Raw genomic sequence first — 26,460 nt, 5'->3', positions numbered from 1 at the left:
ATGTACCGAAAAGAGGACTCTCGCCCCATGACTTTTTTGGACACACATTATCCCAAAACAGACGACGACACTTTATTTGTCTTACACCTCGAGGGGCATTACTACGGCGTGAAAGCTATAGAGGCATTCGTTACAAAGGGCACGAGAATTGGCAACAGCACCAGTGTGAAGGACACTGTAGCGTTTGTCTCGATCCGCGATGTAAACAACGGCGGTTTAAACGTGTTATCTGTCCCAATTGTAACAAAACTTGCCGTAATGAGGAATGCTTTGCCAAACATAAAGAGTTTCGAGCGACGAATCGTGTGAGCAACTGCACTTCATACAAAAAATGTTTGCAGTGTGGTCTCCAGTATTATGTGAAAGCTGATGGTACCGGTGCTAAACATCGCTGCCCTGTTAAAAAATGCGCAGTGTGTGATGAGATCTTAAATCAGCCTTGCTGAACCCCACATGTGCTATATTCAGCCCATCAAGCCTCAACCACCTTGCAAAAATGTAGTCTACTACGATTTCGAAACCTATGTAGCTACAGATGGTTTACACAAACCTTTTCTCATCTGTTGTAAATCAAATAGACTGGCGAAACAGTGGTTTGGCACAGATTGTGTTGACGAATTTCTCAGATTGTTTCGAAACCCACGGTTTATACAAACTACATTTGTTGCACATAATCCGAGAGGTTTTGATTCATACATCTTGATAAGGAGAATGCTTGAATTAAGTCTCAAACTTGACATTCTGATGCAGGGGAGTAAAGTTCTATCATTTGTCGATTTAGACACAAAATCTTGATTCATAGACTCGCTCTCATTCCTGACGATGCCTCTAAGTGCGATGCCTAAGGCCCTGGGGTTTGAAGATAAATGAAAGGGTTATTTCCCACACAAATTCAGCTCTTTAGAACATCTAAACTACGTGGGGTGTCACCCTGACCCTACGTACTACGATATCGAGCGAATGTCACCCTCTCAACGAGCCAAGTTTGATGAATGGTATGCCAAAGAAGCTAGTGGTGTGTTTGATTTTGCTAAACAGGCGATAGCCTACTGCGAGAATTACGTTGACCTGTTAATGCAGGGGTGTGAGAAATTCAGAAGTGAGTTTTTTGAGGCCATTGGAATAGACCCATTCAATGCTGTGACAATAGCCTCTGCGTGCATGAAAGTTTTTCGCACTAATTTTCTAACCCCTCAAACACTAGCCATTACACCTTCAGACAACTATATGCGTCAGTACAAAGCTTTTTTGCATGACTCTATTCAGTACATGCAATGGATCATGCACAGCCAAAATATTCACATTAGGCATGCATTGAACGGGGGCGAGGTTAAGATAGATAACTACATGGTAGACGGATATTCTGAAATTGGGGGCGTAAAAATAGTGTTTGAGTATTTTGGTTGTTATCACCACGGCTGCGCAGAATGCTACGACCTCTCTAAAATATGTCCGACAACAAAACGCCCCTTTCAGGAGAGGTTTGATAAGAAAATTCAGGAACTACAGCTTAAACAGGATGTGCACCTTGTAATTACGTGGGAGCACGAATGGTTGCAAATGAAAAAGTTCAACATAGAGGTGAAGGAATTCCTGAAAAAAGCCAAATTTCCTACACCGCTCAAGCCGAGGCAGGTCCTTTTTGGGGGTCGAACAAACGCATTCGTTTTAAGATACACGGCAGAACCTAACGAGCGTGTGTTGTATGTTGATGTGACGTCATTATACCCTTTCATCAATAGTACAGGCACCTACCCCATCGGTCATCCAACGATTATCCACGGTGATTTTAAAGACCCCAGGTCGTATTTCGGTTTCATCAACACCACAGTCAACCCACCCTGTGGTTTGTATTTTCCTGTTTTACCTTTCAAAACAGCTAAAGGTAAACTTGTCTTCACACTGTGTCGTACATGCGCTGAGCGTAGCAACCAGCAGAGGGCGTGTACACCTAATGATGAGCAAAGATCATTAACAGGTGTTTGGACAACCCCTGAATTTGTTAAGGCACTTGATCTCGTCTCAACTGGCGCTATCTTGGCGCAGGCCAGACTGGCGCACATGCCCCCCAATCTAAAATGGCGCCGATTTATGGCACCATAAAATGCCATAAAATTTTATGACCCCTACCTCATTTGCATACAATAGACATCAAAGTCTTATACATCTAATGACGTCCGACATATCAGGCAGAATGGCTTGCCATTGCGTTCAACAAAAAAATATAAACTTTCCCACTTTGTTAAAAACGTCCTGTGTTCATCTTCATATATTCATTTAGCTGTGCATTTTTTTCCTTGCCATTTTGAGAGCAAAATTGACACTCCTCGAATGGGTTTGTCTCTCCTCATTTGCGGGATTTCACCTCACGTGCATGCACCAAAATACCATATTGAACTCAAGCGAAGCAACCACGCACAAAAACTGGTCAAGAGGAAATGCTCAACAAAATACATGAAGGCCACCAAGGCATATCAAAGTGTGTTGCCAGAGCGCAGCAGTCCATGTGGTGGATAGGTCTGACTAATAAAGGGAAATGTGCTTTCGGCAGTTTCCAAACATATTTTATTAAGGCTACGTTAGACCTATATATAATATAATCTCCAGTAGTGGCTGTGTTTGTATGATCACATGATGAGTGTTAAAGGAAATGTGCAGGCAGCTGCTCGAAGTTGGTTTCTTCCAAGTGTTGTGCAAACAGGATGTATCATTGGTCAAGCGAGAGCAGGACAGACGCGCAGCTGGCGAGAACACCTCGAGATAGGTGAGAAACGAGAATAACACCCCTGTCCTAGTGGTCGAGCTTCGCGAGAAAGATCCAACCACCAGAACGGCTGCACTCAGCGATAACATCGCGTGGGGAAGAGACGGCCATCGACCAATCATCACACAATGTTTTACATGTTTGAATATTCATATTGTGCTCCTTTATAACTGGGCAACCCGGAAGAATGTGTTGTCTCTTGGTGGTCACAAGAACACACGAGTTTTAGTGTGAGGGACCTGGGACCCAGGTGCCTCTAGAATCCGTAGCCTAACAATTTCTTGGTGACCCCGACGTGATGTCAAGAGAAGGGTAATTGACAACTCGTGGTCTGTATCCAGGACACTGGACAGTTGTCAGGGACACTGTCTCCCGGTCGGCGAACCGTTGTGATATGTGCTGTCACGCAACGTTGAGCTGGTACGACGTCTCCTCAGCTCTGAATAAGCAGAATACCTGTTACTAGAAGTCGAAATTCTGCAAATTGAAAGAGGAAATTTAAGAGGAGACTGTCATTCAGATCAAATAAGGTGTGCAAGAAGTTAAGATACATACGGTGAATAAGTTTGGAACTTACGTGTGTAACGTGTACGGTAAAGTCAGGGACTTACGCGTACTAAGGGATAGGTCAGGGACCTAGTGCTTCGTCGTGGCGCACAAGGGTGCGGTGAAGATTGTATTCAAATAGCTGGGGTGTTCTAGAAATACCCGAAAGGGGGGCCTCCTCAAAAAGTATCCGGTGGTAACAGTTCCTCCTGTGAGAGATCAAACCGCTAAAATATCCAAAATGAGCAACCAAATTGGGGGGAGTGTGTGTGAGGGAGATGTGTGTTTTATGGAAGAAATCAGTAATGGAGAATGTTAAATAGAGAATAAATCAGACAAGTAAGACGAAACAAAAGGTATGTTCATCCTTTTGTGCTGGTGTGTGTGTGTGTGTGTGTGTGTGTGTGTGTGTGTGTGTGTGTGTGCGCGCAGAGGATCCTCATGAGTGGGTGTGTATGAGTGTGTGTGTGAGTGAGATTGAAGGAATGGATGCTGATGTGGAAGAGCAAATCGTGAGTGAAATTGACCGGAAGAAAGTGGCAAAAAAGTTACATGAGAGATGGATTCAAATCCCTTTGTCTGTGTGTTCTGTGTTCGTTCGTAATCTCTGTAAAGTTTGTGTCAGTCTGTCGTCGTTCGTCTGAGCTCTGTGTGCGCGCTTTGTGTATTGGCATGCGTGCGTGCGTGCGGATGCGTGTGTGTATGTGCGATTGTGTGCGCGCTCGGTGTGTGCGTTTATGTGCATACCCTGTGTGGGTGCGGGTGTGTGAGGAGGAAGACGGCATGGATCAGAGAATGTTCAAGAAAGGAGGGGGCCCGGCGGGCTCCAAGGCGTGGAATGGCACTATGGGCCAGCGGGACGCGCGGGACGCGCGGGCCTGGCCAAACCGTGGCGTCAACATTAATACGCTGACCCCTCCCCTCGTCCAGGGGCGCTGTGCCGAGGAGTCTGCAAAGGCGGGGCTGGGTCCCCCTGGGAGAGGTCAATGTCGAGGAGAACTGAGGCAAGACGAGGGGAGAGCAAATGTTGATGAGCAAAGGGTGCATGACCAACAGCGAACGTGCATGATTGAAACTGAAACATCACTGGCACTAATGTTTAACAGTTTGCAAATAGGCGAGAGAGGGGCATGCTTGCAATACTCATTAAAATACTAATGCATGTGTACCTGTGGGTCTTAGGAAAACAGTTGGGCTGTGGCAGCAGTAATTTATGGCAGGACGCTACACATTCGGCCCAAGACAGATAGAAAGAGGGAGTGAGAGAAGAAAGGGGGGGCTAACTCGTAAATAATGAGGAGATATTGGGAGTCTTCTGTTGGTCCTTTCTTTAAGACCCTTTAAATGGTTTCCTGGTGTAGATAGGTTAGCAACACGAGAGATTTAGAGGTTCAAAAGAAAGTTAAAAGAAAATCAAGAAAGAAAAACATTTTTGATTTGGACAATTGCAGGCTAACAGGAGCATGAGAAGAGAAGAAAGGCAAGCAATTTTTTGTGGGCAGAAACTGGTCCACACTGCATTAATGCCTAGCCCTGATGAAACAAAATTTGAGAGATGGAAAGAACTTGCTTTCTGGAATTGGATGAAGCAAAATTATGAAATAACGACATTTCAAAGCTTATTTTAGAAGAAACAGTCGATTGGTTGTGTCAAGTCTGTACAAGTTTTTACATTTGAGAATAAGAGAGCGATTGAGTTAGTTAAAGTTAAGAAACAACAACAATTAACTATTATATTAATTTATTGGCAGTTATTTTGTTGATTTTTATTTATTTATTTATTTATTTATTTTTTTCTCGATTAGTGGATTGGGTTGTCACCTTGAGAAAGGAAAAATTAGAATGAGGAACACGAGTTGAGACAACCGGTTACACATGCAGAAAGTGTGCACTGGGACACTGAAAAGCATTTTAAAAGGTGTGTCAAATTAAATGATGATGAAATCATATGTAGTAATACAACACTTTACTACATATGGATTCTCTAAATCATACAATTGAGTAAAATAAAACGTACATTTTGATTTTTATTAAAATTTCTAAGATTCTTGTGATAAACGATGGGAAAACGATTGAAAAGTAACAAAAGAAACTACAAGAAAGTGAAAATATCTCATCATTTGCTGGCTGAGTTGCTCCCCATTCGGGGACGCCATCCATTTACTTGCTAAGCTAGTTGTGGAAGCAGTCCAATTGCCACAAAAAGTAGCTATATGCACGTGTGCAGTACACACACACACGAGACTGATAAGGTGTCAAGAGGTAACAAGCTTGCAGACAGAACCGCAAAGCTGCAGCGCAAAAGACACTTCAAATTTTATACACACAAGAAGCAGATTAAATCACTGAAACATTTTTAAAGATGTGCAGCGACAAAGTCCATAGACTGAAATTCAATTATGGACGAAAAGAGGGCCAAGATTAAAGAATGGCATCTATAAATGACCAGAAGACAGACCTATCTTACCAAAGAACCTATACAAATGGGCAGCAATATTGAGCCATGGTGCGTGTCACATGGCTCAAGAGGAGGGATAGTGGGGCAGGTCAGTCAGCTTTATACAACATATGGATTTGATTCATATTCAAAACATTTTCAAAACAAAATTTTTTTTTTTTTTTGTAGAGCTTGTTTAACATGCGCTAAACACAATCCACAGGGTTATACTGCCTGGTCATAATAGACGCATTCTCAAAATGGTTTGAATTGGCTTCAACAAAAACACTGAATGCCTTAACAGTGGCAAAAAACGTTATGTAAAGAAATAATACCGAGATATGGGATTTCAGAAATCAATTCACATGACGGGACTGGTATAAAGTGTGAAAATGTGCATGGAAAAAACTGGAAGATCATGGACAAAATGTTTAGACCTGGTCAAACTGTACATAAATATTACAAGTACTGTGGGTTCAACTCCGTATAAAAAATTGTTTGGGCGACAATATAGATTACCATGTTTTGAAACCAAGTGGGAAACTAAGGATGATAAAAATTTGGCAGATTACGTGAGAAAAAATATTTAAAAGGCAAAAAGAACAAACCACCTTCTCATTAAGAATAACTGAAAAAGCTACAACTGATTGCTAATGGCAAAACAAGCTGCAAAGACAGAAAAAATTGAATGTCATATGTATGGGTTTGCGACCGATTCTTTATGTTGTACCGTTGCCATTGACCAATAATTGTGTGAAATCTGTCACATATACTGGATTGTGAAATGTGTGACAGAGCATTCTATATAATATCCATTGAAAAAAGAAGCCATTGCTTTCAAAGAATGTAGTCAAGCGAAATTGTATATGTATCAACATTCCAAGATCTGGGAAAAAAGCTGATAAAAACCAAAATATCTTTAAATTCGAGAGGTGATGATGATCTGACCGAAATTGATGCAATTGGAGTCCTGAGAAGAGTTCCTGATTAATAAGAATTAATTGACCAAATTGCAGCGGGATGGGAGTCCTCCATTTGCTGCTGGTGAACGACGAACGAGAACGTAGACAGGATAAATAACATCCATTACAACATGCAGAAATTGGGCGAACGGACACAAGCGGGGCTTGAGGCAGTGCATGAACAGCTAGCCACGCCTTTCCTACTGTCAATCCAGAACCGCAATGCTCTTGATATGTTGTTGTCTGAGAAAGGAGGGGTCTGCGCAAAGTTCGGAGAACAATGCTGCACCTTCATCCAGAACGACACCGCCCCTGATGGGAGCCTGACGGAGGCGATTGCAGGCCTGCGATCCCTCAACACGAGGATGAAAGAGCACTCACTACAAGTGGATGACTGCTTTTGGGAAGTATAAAGCCCTTGTGCCCTCAATTTTACCATCAGTTGCAGTGTTTGCTGCTATGCTCACCTTGTATGGATGTTGTTGTATACCATGTCTTCGTGCTCTGTTTAATCGTCTCATCACTACAGTAATATTGCCCATGGAGGACAGGATTGCTCAGATGTACCTAATGTCTGAGCGGCAACATGACGACGTTGATGGCAAAATTCCTGCATCCGTTACCAGACCTTTTCCCCGATCCATGCGATTCTGAATGATGATGACGCGACGTTTATCCTTTGAGTGTAAACATATTTGTTTTCATAAGTGTGATCCGACAACTGAAAATCGAGAGAAGTGGTTGTTTACGGTGATGTGAGGATTTGAGCAAATGTATGATAAACAGGAGGGAAATGTCAGAATAATTAGTTTTGCATAAGTGCTGGTCGGCCTGAACCGGAGGTCTTATATCTTCGCTCAAGGCCAATATATCTGTCTAGCCTTAAGGAGTACTTATACTCCCTTCCTTTTCTTATCTGTGAGAGGCCCTCACTAGTTTGAACAGAACACCTTTGTCCTTTGTTTTAGTTCAAGTTTTTTCTCTCTTATACCTTGTAGTTTTTATTCATGAATTGTTGTTGATCGGGACAGTTTTTAAGTTATCCCATATTTATTCAATGTTTGTTGAAGTAGACTTTATGTAAGTTATCTCACATCTCTTTAACGTTTGTTGGAGTGTATGCACGAGAATTATCTGATTATTTACTCATCATTATTATTGTGTGAAATGTAGCAAGAAAGTCTAGAGCATTGTTTTACAGGGACACGGCATCCAGGTCTGGAGATCGCAGCCGAGAACGAGGCTGCCAACCACATCAGAACAGACTGCATTCCTGGTGTCACGAATCGGCCAAGGCCATGCGGCCTCGCACCACACAACATTGTTAGCTAGTTAATCAGCGTTGCTACAGCCACAATCTCCCCTCCCTTTAGTGTAGCAACGCCTCTTGTAACCAGGGCGTTGGAAGGACTAAGGACACTGAACAAAAAGATGAAAGATCATTCAGGTGTACGCATCGATATTTGGTCTGATTGGATGAAAACGTTCGAAAGCTGGAAAGGCCTCATCATGTCTGTGCTTGTTGCTGTGGCTATTTTAACTGCAATAATGATTTTATGTGGTTGTTGTTGTATTCCATGTATTAGATCATTCACTGTCCGGTTGATTGAGAAAACCGTTGGCCCGTTGCCACCGAATGGCCAATATACCCTGGTGACTCAACATGAGCCGCGGGGGGAAGAAAGGACCGACAGTGTGCTGGTCGCTGCTTGCTAGAGTAACGGGTGATGACCTCATAAATGAGGTCATGAGAGGTAATAAAGGGAAATGTGCTTTCGGTAGTTTGCAAACATATTTTATTAAGGCTGCGTTAGACCTATGTATAATCACATCAATATAATCTCCAGTAGTGGCTGTGTTTGTATGATCACATGATGAGTGTTAAAGGAAATGTGCAGGCAGCTGCTCGAAGTTGGTTTCTTCTAAGTGTTAAAGGGAAATGTGCTTTCGGGAGTTTGCAAACATATTTTTTAAGGTTGTGTTAAACTTCTAAATCATATTAATATCTAGTATTGGAGTGCTCGTGTGGATCGGTGGGTGGCGAAGAATGTGCAGGCTAACCTGCATGAACTTGTTTTCTTCGAAGTGTTGTGGAATAGGCCCAGATAGGGAGTACCGGACGAGAACACCTCAAGGTCAGTGAGAAACGAGAACAACAGCATGTCTATGTGGCCGGGCTTCGCGGGGAAAACCCAACCGCCTGACCTCAGCAACACCTGGACGGGGAGGAGATGGCCATCGACCAATCATCTCACAATATTTTGCATGCTTTAATATTCATATTGTGTTTCTTCAAAACTGGGCAACCCGGAAGAATGTGTCGTCTTTTGGTGGTCACAAAAACGCACGAACTTTAGTGTGAGGGACCCGGGACCCAGGCCTGTATTAGTGCGCTTTGTCAGGAATAAACAATTGGTAAATTTGGTCTGATTGATCTACTATTCTTCTCTTTGACAGAACGAACTCGCAAAATTGTTAGGTGCGCCAGGGTGTGGATTAGGACATAGCAATTTATGTGTTAAGTGTTGATCGCAATTTGGAGTCAGATCAATAACTAAAATCCGTAACCTAACAGTGTTGTGCAAACAGGGTGTATCATCAGTCAAGCGAGAGCGGGACAGACGCGCAGCTGGCGAGAACATCTGGAGATAGGTGAGAAACGAGAATAACACCCCTGTCCTTGTGGTCGAGCTTTGCGAGAAAGACCCAACCATCAGAACAGCTGCACTCAGCGATAACATCCTGTGGGGAAGAGACGGCCATCGACCAATCATCATGTTTTACATGTTTGAATATTCATATTGTGTTCCTTTATAACTGGGCAACCCGGAAGAATGTGTTGTCTCTTGGTGGTCACAAGAACACACGAGTTTTAGTGCGAGGGACCCGGGACCCAGGCGCCTGTATTAGCTTGCTTTGTCAGGAATGAACAATTGGTAAATTCGGTCTGATTGATCTACTGGTCTTCTCTTTGACAGAACGAACTCGCAAAATTGTTAGGTGCGCCAGTGTGTGGATTAGGACATAGCAACTCATGTGTTAAGTGTTGATCGCAATTTGGAGTCAGAGCAATAATGCTACACATGTCAGTCCGTGTCGTGGGACGCTCGCTCAGCCACACCCCTTTCATCACCGCAATGTCTATTATCTGGTTCCTCTTGTTACTTTATGTATTCAAGCCCTGCCCGTGTGTTTCTCCCTCTTGGTGTCTACTGTTGTCTCCTGTCTGTGTCTGCGCCTAGAGTTTCCTGTCCTGCTCGTCCAGTTTCCCCCTGGTTTTGCCTGGAGGCTCACGGTCAGATTCTGTTCCGTGTCCGAATGGACTTCTTGTTTGGCTGTCTGCTGGTCGTGAGTCTCTATCGCGCCTGTGTCTGTGTTCGCCCACTTCCCTTCCCTTCAATAAACCCTGGTCCAAGCTACATTTGGTCACCCATCCATGACAACACAGGCTATGTCCCGTACGCATGCGCAGACACACACTCAAAGCAAACGCATACAAGTAGCACATAAACACGCGAGCACGCACAGGTTTCCATTGATAGAAGTCTCGAGGGTTGCGACGTGCAGCGAAAGATGTAAGAGGGGGAAAAGGACATGTAGAAAGATAATGACGAGGAAGAGGAAAGACAAACAAATGATGAAGAAGACAAGGATGAGGAGTGAAGCGAGGGTTCAGAGGTGGTGCTTGTTTTCTGTTTCTCATTTTGCGGGCAAAGTGTCTTGAGGGACGCAGTTTCTCCAAGACAAAGATTAGCCTGAAAGGCAGCAGGTGGCGCCGCACGACTTGGGAGCTCATTATTATCAAATGGGTATTTATAGAATTATCATTTGCGCTGTGAAACTTTGGCAGCCTTTGAAGGACAAAGCGTTCATTAGGAAGAAACAAGACGCGTGGACAAAACCCACCGCGGCAGGGCTACGTGATGGTGCCAGGTCTCTGCGGGCTATCGTCATCTTTGTGAAGCCAAAACATGGCCTCTTGCTCCTGAAGCTTCATTGCGTCGCACTGATAACAAGCTACCGTAACCGGATGTCAAGGTCGCAAAAATGAACGACTCCTTCAATGACAAGCTTCACTTTTCTTCAAGGAACTAGCTCGCAATCAATATGCTAATGTAGCTAAGTGCTATCGCAGGAGCTTCATAGCATCAATCGGCTAGCGTAGCTAGCTGCTATCAACACACTAACGCAATTACTCAGACAAGTTAAGTTACAAGAGACCACCGACATGCTAACATGGCTCGTCGCTACATCAGCGCTATAAACATCCTAGCTAACTGCTAGGTCAGCGATTTGATATCGTCAACACACTTTACTGGCTATACAGCATCAATCTACTTGCTGCCCCCCATCAATGTGCCAAACTGTGTTCAAATGTGTCGCCATGCTGTCCAGGGAGTGACAAAGACAGGAAGAGGACAAGAACCGCAAGTGGAATTTTCAATAAACGGAAAACTGACGATTGAGAAAGTGGAAAAACACAGGAAACTGCAATGACGGGAAATGGAAAAACCAGAAAGGGAGAAAGGAAGGAATCAGGACGTGTATAGCATTTACAATATCGCAATTTGCTAACAAAATTAGCGCTAAGAGACAGTCCACGTGCTAACAGCTTGCCAGCAGCTGAGACTGACTGTTATGATGCTAACATAGCGAGCTGCTAATTATCAGTTACAGTTACAAAAACGTTTCGTCCACCAAAGGGCGTTGTGGTCATGTGTTTTTTTTTTAGGTCCCAGCTCATTTTTCCTGTATGCCGCTTTTTCCCCACAATTCAACATCAGCTAGGGACTACGGCCACCTCCTCTTTTAATTGAATGGAACCTCTAGAATATATTTAGAAATTTTGCCAAGGTGTGACAGATGCTGTTGAAACAAACAAACAAACAAACAAACAAACAAACAAACAAACAAACAAACAAACAAACAAACAAACAAACAAACAGGAAGTTAAAAAAAGAGCACGTGGGAGCGGGATGGGACAAAGACAGGAAGTGGAAAAGACAGGAAATTGAAAAGAGCAAAAGGAACAAATATAGAAAATCAAAAAGGCAACGAGTGGAAAAAAAGCAGGAAGTCAACCCCCCACACACACACACAAACACGAGCGAAGCAGAGCATAGTGATGATGATAAATGTGCACCATTGCTGTGGTGGGCTAATCATGTCATTCGCGACAATAACCATGGCGGCCATGTTGAAATAAGACAATTAGTGCACCAGTTGCTAATCATGCCCACAAAAACACCTCGAACCAAACATGCAGCGCTGCAGAGCCTGGCCCAAAACCTCTGGGACCTCTCAAAACTACCAATATGATTCTGACGATAAGATAATACAATGCAGCTTGCCTTTCGATTATCCGCTGTGTTACCTGCTGCGAGTGCACGTGCGCCGCTGAGACAATTTGGGTTTCTCAACACTTTCAAGGTTCATTTTAGGTACTTGGTGAGTTTTCCTCATTGAAAGTTGGCAAGCTCATCAACAAGTCCGTCCTGTGTCATCGGACATTTCTGATTGTTGAGTACTCAAGGGCAAAAGTGATAAGGCCACCCCTGGTGGTGAAGGAAGGCAAAGCACCTGGTGGACGTTTGAGGTTCATTTTGAATATTTCCAGTAGTGCTTTTCGGAAAATTCAGCCACTAAAGCTACTTTGACTTCACGTCATTTGAGTCAGATATACGAGTCACATGGTAAATTGCAAAAAAGAAATATAGTAGAACCCCCCCAGCCCCCTGCGTCTCCCCGGCTGTCACGCAGCAGCCAAGAGCGGCGAATAAACGGGCGGCAGATGTAATTATTGCCGTGTCTCGGCAGAGCGCCGCAGCCGGCGAGGCAATCTGCAGCATGTTTGAACGTCCTGATGAAGTGACGTCCTCCGCCCAGATCAAGTCGCTTTGTTTAATTTACAAATGGATTTCGCTCTAATTCTCAAATTATCATCAGCGGTGCGACAAGCTTCACCAGGTGAAAAGTCTTCCTGGCACCGCGCCGAATACTAATGGTGCCGCGGGTCGGGGTCGAATCGGATCCTAGCGGAACGTTCGCCAAGCGAGGACGCCGCTCTGCAACCCGAATACTAACAATAACTCCTTTCCTATTGAAGTTGAAATATGCCTGGAGTATTGAAAACAATATTGCTTTGTTGCTTAACCTAATGCACAAGTGTCAAACTCAAGGCCCAGGGGCCAGATTTGGCCCGCCACATCATTTTATGTAGCCCGCAAAGACAAACTGTGCAGTAAATTCGTGTGTCATTACCAGAATTGCAAATTGTCTTCACTTTTAATAATATCTTTGTTTTTTTTTAAATATTTGACCAGTTTTTACTCGTCTGATTTGAAAACAAGTTATTTGTTAATTTGTTTTGAAGCGTTTACTGTATATAATTTGAGGTGCTCATACATTTATTTGGGTTGACACTCAGTCATAATAACCCTCCGAAAGAAGCTATGACTACAATGTGGCCTGCGAAAAAAAAAGGGTTTGACACCGCTGGTTTAAATCTAGGGTTAGGGTTTCAAAGTAGGGTTTCATACTAGAGTTAGGGTTTCAAAGTAGCGTTCAAAGCTAGGGTTAGGGTTTCAAACATGGGTTTAAAGCTATGGTTAGGATTTCAAACTAGGGTTTCACACTAGGGTTAGGGTTTCAAAGCAGGGTTTTATACTAGAGTTAGGGTTTCAAAATAGGGTTAAAGCTAGGGTTAGGGCTTCAAAGTAGGGTTTAAAGCTGGGGTTAGAGTTTCAAAGTAGGGTTTAAAGCTCGGGCTAGGGTTTTAAACTAGGGTTCATACGAGAGTTAGGGTTTCAAACTAGGGTTTAAATCACAGGTGTCAAACTCAAGGCCCGGGGGCCAGATACGGCCTGCCAATTCATTTTGTGTGGCCCCTGAAGACAAACTGTGCATCAAATTCGTGTGTCATTACTAAAATTGCAAATTGTCTTCACTTTTATTAATATCATCTTTTCTTAAATTTGACCAGTTTTTACTCGTCTGATTTGAAAACGAGTTATTTGTCAGTTTGTTCTGTAGCTTTTACTGTATATAATATGAGGTGCTCACACATTGATTTGGATTGACAGTCATAATGGCCCTCCGAAAGAAGCTATGACTACAATGCGGCCCGCGAAAAAAAATAGTTTGACAACCCTAGCCTAATGCTAACAAACTATGCAAACCAACATTTGCGAGGTGCCCTCGTGCTTCAAGAGCTCCATCATCGTACCGGTGGTCAAGAAGCCCGCCATCACAGGTTTGAATGACTATAGACCTGTCACCTTGACATCTGTAGTTAAGAAATCCTTTGAGAGTTTAGTGTTGAACCACCTGAAGGACATCACGGGCCCTCTGCTCGACCCCCTGCAGTTTGCCTACCGGGCAAACAGGTTGGTGGATGATGCGGTCAACATGGGACTGCATTACATCTTGCACCACCTGGACACCCTAGGGACGTACGCCAGGATCCTGCTTGTGGACACAGCTCGGCGTTCAATACCATCGCTCCTGACATCCTCCACCAAAAGCTCATTCAGCTCGCGGTGCCTGCCTCCACCTGTCAGTGGATCACCAGCTTCCTGACCAACAGGAGACAGCATGTGAGGCTGGGGACCATCACACCCGGACCACCAATACTGGCGCCCCCCCAGGGGTGCGTCCTCTCCCCACTGCTCTTCTCTCCCTCCACTAACGATTGGTCCTCAGGCGACTCTTCTGAGAAGCTCCTGAAGTATGCGGACGACACCACTCTCATGGGACTGATCCAGGACAGTGACGAGACTGCGTACAGACAGGAGGTGGAGAAGCTGGTCCACTGGTGCAGCCAAAACCACCTGGATCTGAACCTGCTCAAGACCGTGGAGATGACAGTGGACTTCAGGAGAGACCTTTCACCACTTCCACACACACCTTCAAGTTCCTGGGATCCACAATCTCTCGTGGCCTGAAATGGGCTAGCCACATAGACTCTGTCCGGAAGAAGGCCCAGCAGAGGCAGTACTTTCTGAGACAGCTCAGGAAGTTCAACCTGCCACAGGAGCTGCTGAAGACCTTCTATACTGCCATCATCCAGTCTATCCTCTGAACCTCCATCACTCTCTGGTTTGGATCAGCCACCAAACAAGACAAGCACAGACTGCAATAGACAATCAGGACTGCAGAAAATATAATTGGGAACAACCTCCCATCTATCCAGGACTTGTACCTGTCCATCTCTACAGACCCTTCTCACCCAGGTTGCAGTCTGTTCGAACTACTCCCCTCCGGACGGCGTTATAGAGTGCTGTACGCCAAAACCAGCAGACACAGACACAGCTTCTTCCCCCAGGCTGTCGCTCTGATGAACTCACACCACATAGAGTCTCAGAGACATTACTGTGTAATAACATCCTGCTCTCGGTGCTTTTCCTATGGATTGTCCATATTATGTGTACTATGTGTCCTCTCTGCATCCATTGCAGCCTGATCATCCTGGAAGAGGGATCCTCCCATCTGTGGTCTCTTCTCAAGGTTTCTCATTTCCCCTAGTAAGAGTTTTGAGTTTTTCCTTGCCCTCCTGGGAGTTTAATATCAGGGGATGTTTGAGAATAATTGTCAATTTTTGCACATGTCGTCCTGAATGTTGTTAGCTACCTAAATGTTGTACAGAAGCCGAGATCTACCGGAGTCAAATTCCTTGTTTGGCATGCTCAAACTTGGCAAATAAAAAGATTGATTAAAAAAAGAAAAAAAAAAGATTGATTGAACTGCTAAGAGTTACCAATGAGCATGTTGGACAACACTTGCACTCGTCTGTGATTTGTTTAGACTTTGCTAATAATAACTTGTATTGATAGCTCGCAGCAGTCGAAGCAGAAATTGATTCCTCTTGGTTTGGCTTCGGCAGTACTGGCTCCCGGTGGCCGAGCGGCAACGAGCGGCAACCAGTAGCAATGAGTGGCGCCGGTTACCTGGCTCGGGCGTCTCAGGGCGCGGCGATGACGGCGACGAGGCAGATGAGGCGGCATCCTCGTTGATGGTGCCCCGACACAGTGCTGCTGCTGCCCCCCGGTCAGGCGGGACCTTCATGCCCAGCTGCTCCGCCATCTCCACGTGGTCGCCCGGGTGCACATAGTCGAACACACTGCTGCCCGTCAGCTCCACCTGAAGGAAACCGCCAGTCATTACTTCCTCGGAATACAATATCTAAAGACCAATGACTATATCTTGTTGAGAGGCTTGCATTAAAAAAAAAAAAAGAGAAATAAAAGGCTCTGAACAGTGACGCGACGATCGAAATAGTTGTCCATTCATGTGATGGTCGACGAGTTGTTGATGAATCGACTTTGAAGAGGCCACGATGGTCGGGGCTGTTGCGGACGTTTCAGGCTGGCTACGAGATGCAAACGTGCAAAACGTGCGCTGACAGAAATGTGTTCACACTCTGAGGAGGAATTACTTTTGATGCGCGCACACACATGCGAGGTAAATAGACACTCTGGTTGTCAGCCGCTCAAAAGATGACAAATAGATTAGCTCTTTTCTGCTGCCTCAAGGGCACGTGTCAGCTGAATGCGATTGAATGTGATGCATGAAAGCGAACAAAACACAGGATGCTAAAAACAATCGCATGATGTGGCCCATGAAGGAGGTGCCAAGCAACACCCTCCTCCCCACCCTTCAAGTAACACCCCCCCGACACACGCACACACATGCAAGCACACACGCACGCTTGCTTAGGCGGTCCATCGTCGTCTAAGAAGACGTAGCTTCCATTTTGTTGATTTGATTGGTGGCTATCGTTGCTGGCGCAGATGCCATTCTATGTCACTGTGAAGTCCGATCCTGAAGCCAGATGTTCTGGATCAGGGGGTTGGTATGGTTCTGGAACTGCAGAATGGTGTCTTCGCCTCCGCAGGTCCCTCCAGTGTTGATTTCGACACTCTAGGTACATGAAACCTATCATGGCACAGCGAGCGCCACAGTGATCGGTTAGCTACAGCTGCCTCAAGTTCATTGAGTTTGATGTTGGACCTCTTCAATGTCCCTTTCAGTTGGTCTTTATATTGCAGCTTTTGTCCTCCGGGTTTTCTGCTGGCTGACAGGAGCTGACCATAGACCACCTGACGAGGCAATCAGTGTTCTGGCATCCAAATGGTGTAGCCAACCAGTTGTCTCTGTGCCAGGATTGCCTCTATGATTATGGAGTCAGTGTCATGCTGTCATGTGTTGTCCTGGTCACTTCCTGTTTTATTGTGTAATCTTCCTCTCGTTCCAGTCGGTGTGTCCTTCCCCTGTGCGTCCGGTCACGTGACTCCCTGATTCCAAGTGTGTGCACCTGGGCCAATGACCAACTGTCTTCACCTGTGTTCCCCTCCTTCTGTGTCCATATAACCCGCGACTTTCCCCGTGTCCAGTGCCAGTGCGTCTTGCCTTGCTAAGAACACTAGCGAACACGAAACCCTCGAGTTCCACGTAGAAGCCTTGTTTGAACGACTTTGATCACCTATGTTAACTTGGTTACATAGTTATCTTCGTTATAGTATTTCCCTCGGTTCGAGCCGCTTTGATTTCCCCTTTTTCTCCCTCGGTTCGAGGCGCCTTAGTTTCCCCCCTTTTTCCCTCATATTGAGGCGCTTTTTGTTACTATTACCATTGGAGAAAATAAACATCTTTGGACTTTGGAAACTCTGCATTTGAGTCCTCTCCCTGCTCCGCGTCTGACATTACGCACTGGCCAGACATGGACTCGGCAGAGACAGAGCAGCTGGTCGCCCAAGTACGCTCCCAGACGTCGCAGCTGGGCCAACAACAGAAGCGGGTAGACGCTCTGAGTGTTGGTGTCCAAGAACTGGTGAAGAACCAGGAAGGCTTCAGAGAGGCGGTGGCCGCCCAGGTGGATTCGCTGAGTCGTCAAATGCAAGACGTCCTCACGCTGCTGACCACGGGACGGGCTGCGACGCACAGTTCCCCAGCGGCGCCCCCTGTGGACCACCCGGCGCCCGCTCCTATGGTGAGGGGGGTCAGACTGGCTTCCCCGGAACGATATGCAGGTGAACCCGGGCTGAGCCGAGCCTTTATAACCAATTGTGAGATGCAGTTCGAGCGAGCTCCAGGTGACTTCCCAACGGAACGCTCCCGGGTGGCATACATGATATCCTATCTGACGGGAAGAGCCCGGGCGTGGGCGACGGCAGAATGGGCCAGGAATTCCACTACCTCATTCTCCGGATTCATCGAGGCCCTGCACATGGTGTTCGATCCAGTTCCCACGGACCGAGAGAAGGCACGGGAGCTGTGCCATATCACCCAGGGTCGAGAGACGGTCAGCGACTACGCGATCCGCTTCCGCACTCTGGCCGCGGAAAGCGGATGGAACTCGACGGCCCTGTACGATGCTTTTCTCCGGGGTCTTTCCGGGACCATCCAGGACCAACTCATTCCTCTCGATCTTCCTGCTGAACTCGACGCTCTCATCGCGCTGGCCATCCGAACAGACAACCGACTGCAGGAATGGAAGAAGCAGCGCGCAAGCCGGGGCACGATCGTCACTCCTCCCGCGTCAGTGGGCGGGCTGTCACCCCACGAGACGCACCACCAAAGATCGACCCCGGCATTGCCACTGGCTGGGACGGAACCCATGCAGCTCGGCAGGGCCAAATTGAGCGAAGAGGAAAGACAGCGTCGACGCCAGGAGGGCAGATGCTCCTACTGCGGTGCGCTTGGGCATATCCGCCTCTCCTGCCCGGAGAGGAAGGAGCTGAGGGTAAGCACCTTCTCCGTGGTCCGGCAGAAGAATCGGGTTCTACCCATCGGGACGCTAACCTGCCAAGGCAAGGTAATCAAGCTAGGAGTGTTGATTGACTCTGGAGCCAATGAGAATCTGATTGACTGGGCTTTCGCTCGCAGCTTAGGTGTAAAGACCGAACTATTGAACACGACCATAAAGGCTAAGGCACTTAATGGACAAGCTCTTTTCGACGTATCCTATATAACCGAACCCCTCTCACTGTCTTTTGGGAGTCATCATGAACTAGTGAGACTGCATGTAGTCACCTCCCCCCTGAATCCGCTTATCCTCGGTTATCTGTGGCTAAAACATCACAACCCTGCCATGAACTGGGAGTCAGGGGAGATAAAGGGGTGGGCATCCCAGTGCCAAGAATCGTGTATCAAACCGAACCCTTCGATCGATTCTACACGCACTTCTCTCTCTGACTCTGCGTCTCCTGAACCAGAGTTCAAAGCTCCGGATCTAAACCAAGTGCCCGTATGCTATCATCAATTTGCGGAGGTATTTAGCAAAGCCAAGGCGAGCTCCTTACCACCCCACCGTCCTTCAGACTGCGCCATAGAACTATTGCCCGGTGCTACGATACCCAAGGGGAGACTTTATTCCCTTTCGGGCCCCGAAAAGCAGGCCTTAAATGACTATATTGATGCGTCACTTAAAGCGGGTCTGATCAGGCCGTCATCATCGCCTGAAGGGGCCGTTTTTTTCTTTGTGGGTAAGAAAGACGGTACCCTGCGCCCCTGCATGGATTACAGTCCCCTCAACCAGATCACTATTAAATATCGGTATCCCCTCCCACTCATGTCGGCCGTGTTTGACCAGTTGCAGCAGGCTCGGGTATTCACCAAGTTAGATTTGCGTAACGCGTATCACCTCGTGCGCATTCGGGAAGGTGATGAGTGGAAGACGGGCTTCAACACCCCCAGGGGACACTTTGAATACCGGGTAATGCCATTCGGCCTCACCAATGCCCCCGCGGTCTTCCAGGCCATGATCAATAACGTTCTGAGTGATTTCTTCGACCACTTTGTTTTCGTTTACTTGGATGATATCTTAATTTATTCACCAGATTTGAAGACCGATGAGAGTCATGTTAAGTCGGTCCTGCAACGGCTCCTGGACCATCAACTTTATGTAAAGGCCGAAAAGAGCGAGTTGATGTTAAATACATCAAGGCAGCGGTATAGTGTCCAGGCCTCTGACCCATACACCAGAGTTGACACGCATACCGCCCTGTAGACCGACACTTTCATTGAGGTTCGAAAATTGTTATTTTCAAACACCCGAGAGCACAGTCTCCCAAAGGCAGAGGAGGTTGAGTTGACACGAGCCTGGATTTCAGCATTGATCTGGCATATTGAGGTCAGAGTACTGCCGAGGTAGCAAAACTGCTCAATGCCCTTGAAGGGTGTGCCGCTGATGGTAAACACTGGGGGTGTAGGGGATGGGGACCTCTCCTGGATAAGTACTTCTGTTTTCTGGGTGTTGATTACCAGACCTAATGAGCGGTAGACTGATGACATGGTGTCTAGTGCATGCTACATGGCATCGCGGCACCGCTGCTGCTCACTGCTCCCCTTGGGGATGGGTTAAATGCAGAGGACAAATTTCACCACAACCAGATGTGTGTGTGGCAATCATTGGGTCTTTACCTTTTTTTATCAGGGGTGGGGTTAGGAGTGTGCAGTCATTTGCATTTTGCAGCTCCTGGATGTTGGAGTCTGCCATCTTTGTCTTTGCCTGTAGGCGTCGGATGTTGAATAAGCTCCCATGCAGGTGAAACTCGATGGAGACACTGCTATCTTCCGCGATGGACTAACGAAATAGGAGTATGGCTGCTGCCAGGAAGAGGTTGAAGATCACTGAAGCCAGTACACACCCCTGCTTCACACCTACTTTCACGGGGAATGAGGGGGACTGTTCACTGTCTACAAGTACAGAGGCCTGAATACCATTGTGAAACTGTTATAAAATGCTGAGATTTTTGGGGGGGAACACCAAATATCATGAGGATCCTCCAGAGCAAATCACAATTACTAACTGTGTCAAAAGCCTTGGTGAGGTCAGTAAAGGTGATGTAGAGGTCCTTGTGTTGTTCCCTGCATTTCTCCTGGATTTGACGAGCAGTGAAAATCATGTCCATATACTTCGGTTCTTTCTGAAGCCACACTGTGTCTCTGCAAGGATGCCCTCTGTTAGAGATGTAAGGTGAGGGAGCATAATTTCTGCAAGTTCCTTGCCGGCCACTGAGAGAAGGGATGCCCCGAATATTACCACAAGATGATTTGTCACCTTTCTTCTTGTAGATCAGTGGTGGCCAACCCGCGGCTCGCGAGCCACATGCGGCTCTTTGCCTGGTTTCATGCGGCTCTTTTACGTTCATATCAACATTTGTGTTTATTTTTTGTGTGTTTGGTTCGCTTTAGTTCAATATGGTATTTTGGTCAAACCCGCATGCGCGTGAGGTGAAATCCCGCAAAGGAGGAGGGTCAAACCCATTCGAGGAGTGTCAATTTCGCTCTCAAAATGGCAAGGACAAAATGCACAGCTAAACGAATATATGAAGATGAACACAGGAAGTTTTGACAGAGTGGGAAAGTTTATATATTTTTGTTGAACGCAATGGCAAGCCATTCTGCCTGTCGGACGTCATTAGCGCATTTAAAAGCTTAAAATCTTCAGTGCCACTTCAGCTCACTTCAAGCTAAGATCGATAAGGACTTTCCAAAAGGGACTGAATTTCTTAAGCGCAAGTTGGACACTTTGAAAATTCAGGCAGAAAAACAGGTAGTTTTTCAAAAAAATTACGAAGTACTCAGAGACTGTCACGCTTGCATTGTTTCAATTGGCTTGGAACATTGCACGGGCTAAAAACCCATACAATGGAGGGTAGTTCGTTAAAAAATGCCTTAGTGACGTCATTGAAATCTTGTCTCCTGAAAACGACAAACTAAAACGAATGGTCTGTCCCGCCACACATAATAAGTGAAAAAACTTAGGACTTAGTTTGTGGACTTTGTTGAACTGAGAGTTTGGCTGTGTGAGACAATGCACACAATGTTTATTGTTGAAAATGTGGTCTTTGGTCTGTGGTCTTTAAGTACTGTAGGAGTCAATTTATGTCATTATCATGTTGGTGCGTGACATGATGTTACACAATAAATTTGGCTGAGCAGAGGGGTGTGTGTGTGTGCGTGTGTGTGTGTGTGTGTGTGTGTGTGTGTGTGTGTGCGTGCGTAAGAGGAAGGGGTGGGGTGATGTTCATGTGCTGCTCATGTGTATGATGTGGCTCTTTGCGGCAACACAGCAAAATATGTGGCTTTTAGCCTCTGACTGGTTGGCCATCCCTGTTGTAGACAGTGACGATGTTCTTGAGGCAGGGTCTTACTATGCCAGATGATTTCTAAGAAGTGAAACAACTTCCGCTTGAGAAGGTAGCCTTTCTTTAGTATCTCAGCCGGGATTCCGTCAGGGCCAGGGCTGTTGTTGTTTTTGAGGCTCCTGATTGCAGTAAAGACCTCACTGAATATGGGAGGGTCATCAAGGGAGGTAGATGGCAGGAGATTTGGAAGCACATTGAGCACTGATGGATCCGAGGGGTTTATTTTATAGTGAATCAAAGTGCTCAGCCCAGGGCTCGAGAATTAGTTGTTTATCCTTGAATAACACAAGTCCGTCAGCAGATCTTACTGGAGCGATGCTTCGCTTTTATGGGCCATAGATAGATTTTGCAGCAACTTAGAATGCGTAGGTGTTATTAGCATCTGCATATCCCTGGATCTCCTGGGCTTGAATTGAATTGAATTTCAATTTCAGGCAGGAATTTCAATTGAATTGAATTGGGAAAAAAAAAAAAAAGCCCATCTTGGGCTTTCTGACCATCTCACCGTTTTGCTTTTGCCCGCATACAGACAATTGGTAAAGGCATCCAGGCCGGTTCGGAAGCGGGTTCGGGTGTGGCCTGAGGGGGCCTCCGATGCGCTTCGTGACTGCTTCGACACCACTGACTGGGACTTGTTTAAGCAGGCAGCCACCTACAACGATCGGACGGACATAGAGGAGTATACTGACTCTGTTTCCTCTTACATCACGAAGTGCATCGATGATGTGACTTGCTCAAAATCCGTCGTCACTCACGCGAACTGGAAGCCGTGGCTGACAGGGGCTGTCCTCAGACTGCTGAGGGCCAGGGACAAGGCTTTCAGAGCGGGGGAGGAGGCTGGCTTGAGGACAGTGAGGGCCGACCTGTCCCGAGGCATCAAAGAAGCGAAGAAGGCGTTCTCGTGCAAGGTCTCCACCCACTTCAAGGACAGCAAGGACGCACGTAGCCTTTGGAAGGGCATTCAGACCATCACGGACTACAAGCCCGCGCCGAGGAGCTGTGAGGGCGACGTCCGTCTGCTGAACGATCTAAACCGCTTCTTTGCTCGCTTCGACGCCCAGAACAGCACTTGCCCGCTGAAGACCACTCCCCCCCCACACGAGCAGCCCCTGCGCCTCTCTGCCGACGGTGTGAGGAGGGCGCTTGCCGCTATTGACACCCGTAAGGCGGCGGGCCCTGACAACATCCCAGGTCGAGCGCTGAAGGACTGCGCTGGGGAGCTGTCGGGTGTCTTCACGGACATCTTTAACGTTTCCCTGCAGCAGGCCATCCTCCCCTCGTATTTCAAGGCTGCCACCATCGTTCCTGTGCCGAAGAAACCTGCACCGTCCTGCTTCAATGACTACCACCCCGTGGCACTGACGCCCATCATCATGAAGTGCTTTGAGCGGCTTGTCATGGAGCACATCAAATCCGTTCTCCCCCCCACCATTGACCCTTTCCAGTTTGCGTACCGTGCCAAGCGGTCCTCTGAGGATGCCATCTGCTCTGCCCTCCACTCGCCCCTCACCCACCTGGAGAGAAAGGACTCATATGTGAGGTTGCTGTTTGTGGACTTCAGCTCTGCCTTCAACACCATTGTGCCGCAGCGACTCATCTGCAAACTCGACGAGCTGGGCCTCAGTACCTCCCTCTGCAACTGGCTACTGGTCTTCCTCTGTCAGAGGCCTCAGGTGGTGCGTGTTGGCGACAAAATCTCCGCCAGCATCACGCTGAGCACGGGGCCCCCCCAGGGCTGCGTGCTCAGTCCATTGCTCTTCACCCTGCTGACGCATGACTGCACTGCGACCTACAGCGACAACCGCATAGTGAAGTTTGCTGACGACACGACTCTGGTGGGTCTCATCACGAAGGGCGACGAGACTTAGTACAGGTCGGAAGTTGACCTTCTGACCACGTGGTGCAGGGACAACAACCTCCTGCTGAACGTCAACAAGACCAAGGAAATCGTTGTTGACTTCCGGAACGGTCACACAAAACACCTGCCGCTGATCATCGACGGTGCTGTGGTGGAGAGGGTGAGCTGCACCAAGTTCCTGGGGGTGCACATCAGTGAGGACCTCTCCTGGTCCGCAAACACCTCGTCACTGGCAAAGAAGGCTCAGCGCCGCCTGTACTTCCTGCGGAAACTCAGGCGTGCTTGTGCTCCTCAGGCAGTCCTGTCTACATTCTACCGTGGCACTAATGAGAGCGTCCTCTCCAGTTGCATCGCTGTCTGGGGTGGTAGCTGCACTGACCAGAACTTGAAGGCCCTGCAGCGCATAGTGAATACGGCTGGTAAGATTATTGGTGCTTCGCTCCCCTCCCTGAAGGACATTTACACCTCCCATCTCGCCCGCAAGGCAACCTCGATTGCGAGGGATGTGAGTCACCCGGCTCACTCTTTGTTTGACCTTCTGCCCTCTGGGAAGAGGTACAGGAGCCTGCGCTCCCGCAACACCAGACTCGCCAACAGCTTCTTTCTCCAGGCTGTTAGGACCCTGAACTCGCTACCCCCTTCTGCGTAGCGTGCGGCACTGTTGCGCTATTTTCTGGAATGTCAGCTGAACGCTCACTTGCTCCTTTTTTTGCTCCTCTTATTTATTTATTTGTTGTGTTATTTATTCATTATTTATTCAGCACGCTGTTGTTATACTTGTTTACTTTTTTGTCTGTTGTGGGCCATGTCTTGTCACCGTGGGATAGGGGGGAACGAAATTTCGGTTTCTTTGTGTGTCTTTGGCATGTGGAGAAATTGACAATAAAGCTGACTTTGACTTTGACTTTTTTGAGCCACCATTCATTTTCCATGAGCCACAGTTGTTTCTGTGTCTCAGCTCTTGTGGTTTTGTAATGGTGGAGGAGCGATGTAGAGAGGGTTGGAGAGGATAGCAGCATGGGGTTTTCGCTTGGCGTACAACAACTCCTGTGCTTCTACCGAGCTGTTGTTGAACCAGTCTTGATGGCGCTCCTGAGTGAAGCCAATGGTTTCAGAGGCAGCTTGGTGTAGTGTTGACCTCCGTTTTGCCCACTCACTGTTCATGTCACAGGTGGTACCGTAGCCAGCTTGCGGTAGTGGGATGTGCACTCTGGAGAGTCCAGGGCCCTGCAGTTCAATCGCTTTCTTGGCTGTTGTTTTTTGTGTGGGGGTTGGATTTTCATCCTCAGATTCGATCTGATCAGTTGGTGGTCACTCCAGCATTCAGCCCCACGCAAGGCCCTGGTTATGCAGACGTCATGTTGGTCTTGTTGTCGTATGATTATGTAGTCCAGAAAGTGCCAATGTTTGGATCGTGGGTGCATCCAAGATGTTATGTATTTCTTTTTCAGCTGAAAGATTGTGTTGGTGATGAGAAGTTGGTGTTCAGAGCACAGGGAAAGGAGTCGAATGCCATTGTTATTTAGCTTTCCAGACCCATGGGTTCCAATTACCTTAGCCTACAGCTAACTCAGGCATGAAATCACCCATGAGGAGAAGTTTATCAGACTTAGGGACTCTGGATAGGACCGCTGCAAGAGAATCGTAGAAGGCATCTTTGATGTTGCTATCAGCATCCAGGGTGGGGGCATACGCACTGAATAGCGTAGCAAACCGGCCTTTCACCAAGCGGATACGCCAGGTCATGAGCCGTTCACTGATGCCTTGGGGAGACTCTGGGATGTTGTTGAGTACCGTAATTTCCGGACTATAAGTCGCGGTTTTTTTCATAGTTTGGGTGGGGGGGGCGACTTATACTCAAGAGCGACATATATGTTTTTTTTCACAAATTTTTACTTGATCATTAAGACATCACTTACAAGTATAGTTGACCACTTCCCATGTTATTTTTAGTATAGTTGATCACTTCACATGCTTTTATATCTTTATCTTGAACATATTCAAAACATAAAAAATAGAGAAAACATCAAATAAAGCAATTAACACTTTAAAGCACCATATCCAAGTCCACTGTCTGCTGTATGTACACTTGCTCCATTTTTGCTCCTCTTATATTTATTATTATTATTTATTATTATTTGTTTATTTATCATTTATTCAACACACTTATTTATTCATTGTTTGTACCTTCTTGGGTTTTTTTTGTGTTGCTTGTATGCATATGTGTACTATCTCACCAAGGGACAGTGGAAACGTAATTTCAATCTCTTTGTGTGTCTTAGCATATAAAAAAAAAAAAAAATTGACGATAAAGCAGACTTTGACTTTGATAAAACAACCCAAAAAAATTATATTTTCAGACGAAACTGGATGAGGGCGCTCTAAATTTCACCGTTGGCCGTGACTCATCAACTGGGTGGGCTTAAGAAAAATGGCACCAAAAAGAAACTCATATTTTGCAGGTTACAAACTTCAAGTTGTAAAATATGCAGCTGAAAACAGTAATCGAGCAGCAGAAAGAAAGTTTGGAGAACCGTGATGTACCAATGGATTACTATTTCAAGTGACGTCAGTAGCGCGGCGCGGCGGTTGTTTACATACAAACGTGCCCACATAAGGACTACCGGCATCATTAGCGGTGATCATTTCTAAGTGACACGGAGGACAAAGAGTTTGAAGGAATTAAGGATTTGGAGTGACATAGAAGGTTTGAAAAACTATTATGGCTTTTACGCACGCCCGGT

The 26,460-nt window shown here is 46.5% G+C and overlaps 1 protein-coding gene and 1 long non-coding RNA gene across 8 annotated transcripts in view; one reads left to right on the top strand and one right to left on the bottom strand.

Moving 5' to 3' along the window:
* LOC148385674 (uncharacterized) overlaps positions 1-9,293 on the top strand; it is an 11,028-nt gene extending 1,735 nt beyond the window's left edge. The window contains exons 2-3 of the long non-coding RNA XR_015863339.1: positions 1-8,463; positions 8,796-9,293. The exon at positions 1-8,463 is cut by the window's left edge and continues 1,543 nt beyond it. This is a non-coding gene — a long non-coding RNA (uncharacterized LOC148385674). The remainder of the gene's footprint in view (positions 8,464-8,795) is intronic.
* Positions 1-26,460, bottom strand: part of npas3 (neuronal PAS domain protein 3) — a 101,664-nt gene that overhangs the window by 25,428 nt on the left and 49,776 nt on the right. For all 7 annotated transcript variants that reach the window (XM_088400062.1, XM_088400060.1, XM_088400063.1 and 4 more), the window contains one exon: positions 15,655-15,847. In XM_088400062.1, coding sequence (XP_088256188.1) covers positions 15,655-15,847 — 193 coding nt within the window. The remainder of the gene's footprint in view (positions 1-15,654; positions 15,848-26,460) is intronic.

The sequence above is a fragment of the Syngnathus floridae genome, chromosome 16, assembly GCF_059516105.1.
Source record: "Syngnathus floridae isolate MCC-2025c chromosome 16, RoL_Sflo_1.0, whole genome shotgun sequence".
Classification (NCBI taxonomy): domain Eukaryota; kingdom Metazoa; phylum Chordata; class Actinopteri; order Syngnathiformes; family Syngnathidae; genus Syngnathus; species Syngnathus floridae.
Note: the sequence above shows the minus strand (reverse complement) of the source record. Positions and strands in the feature narration are given on the sequence as shown.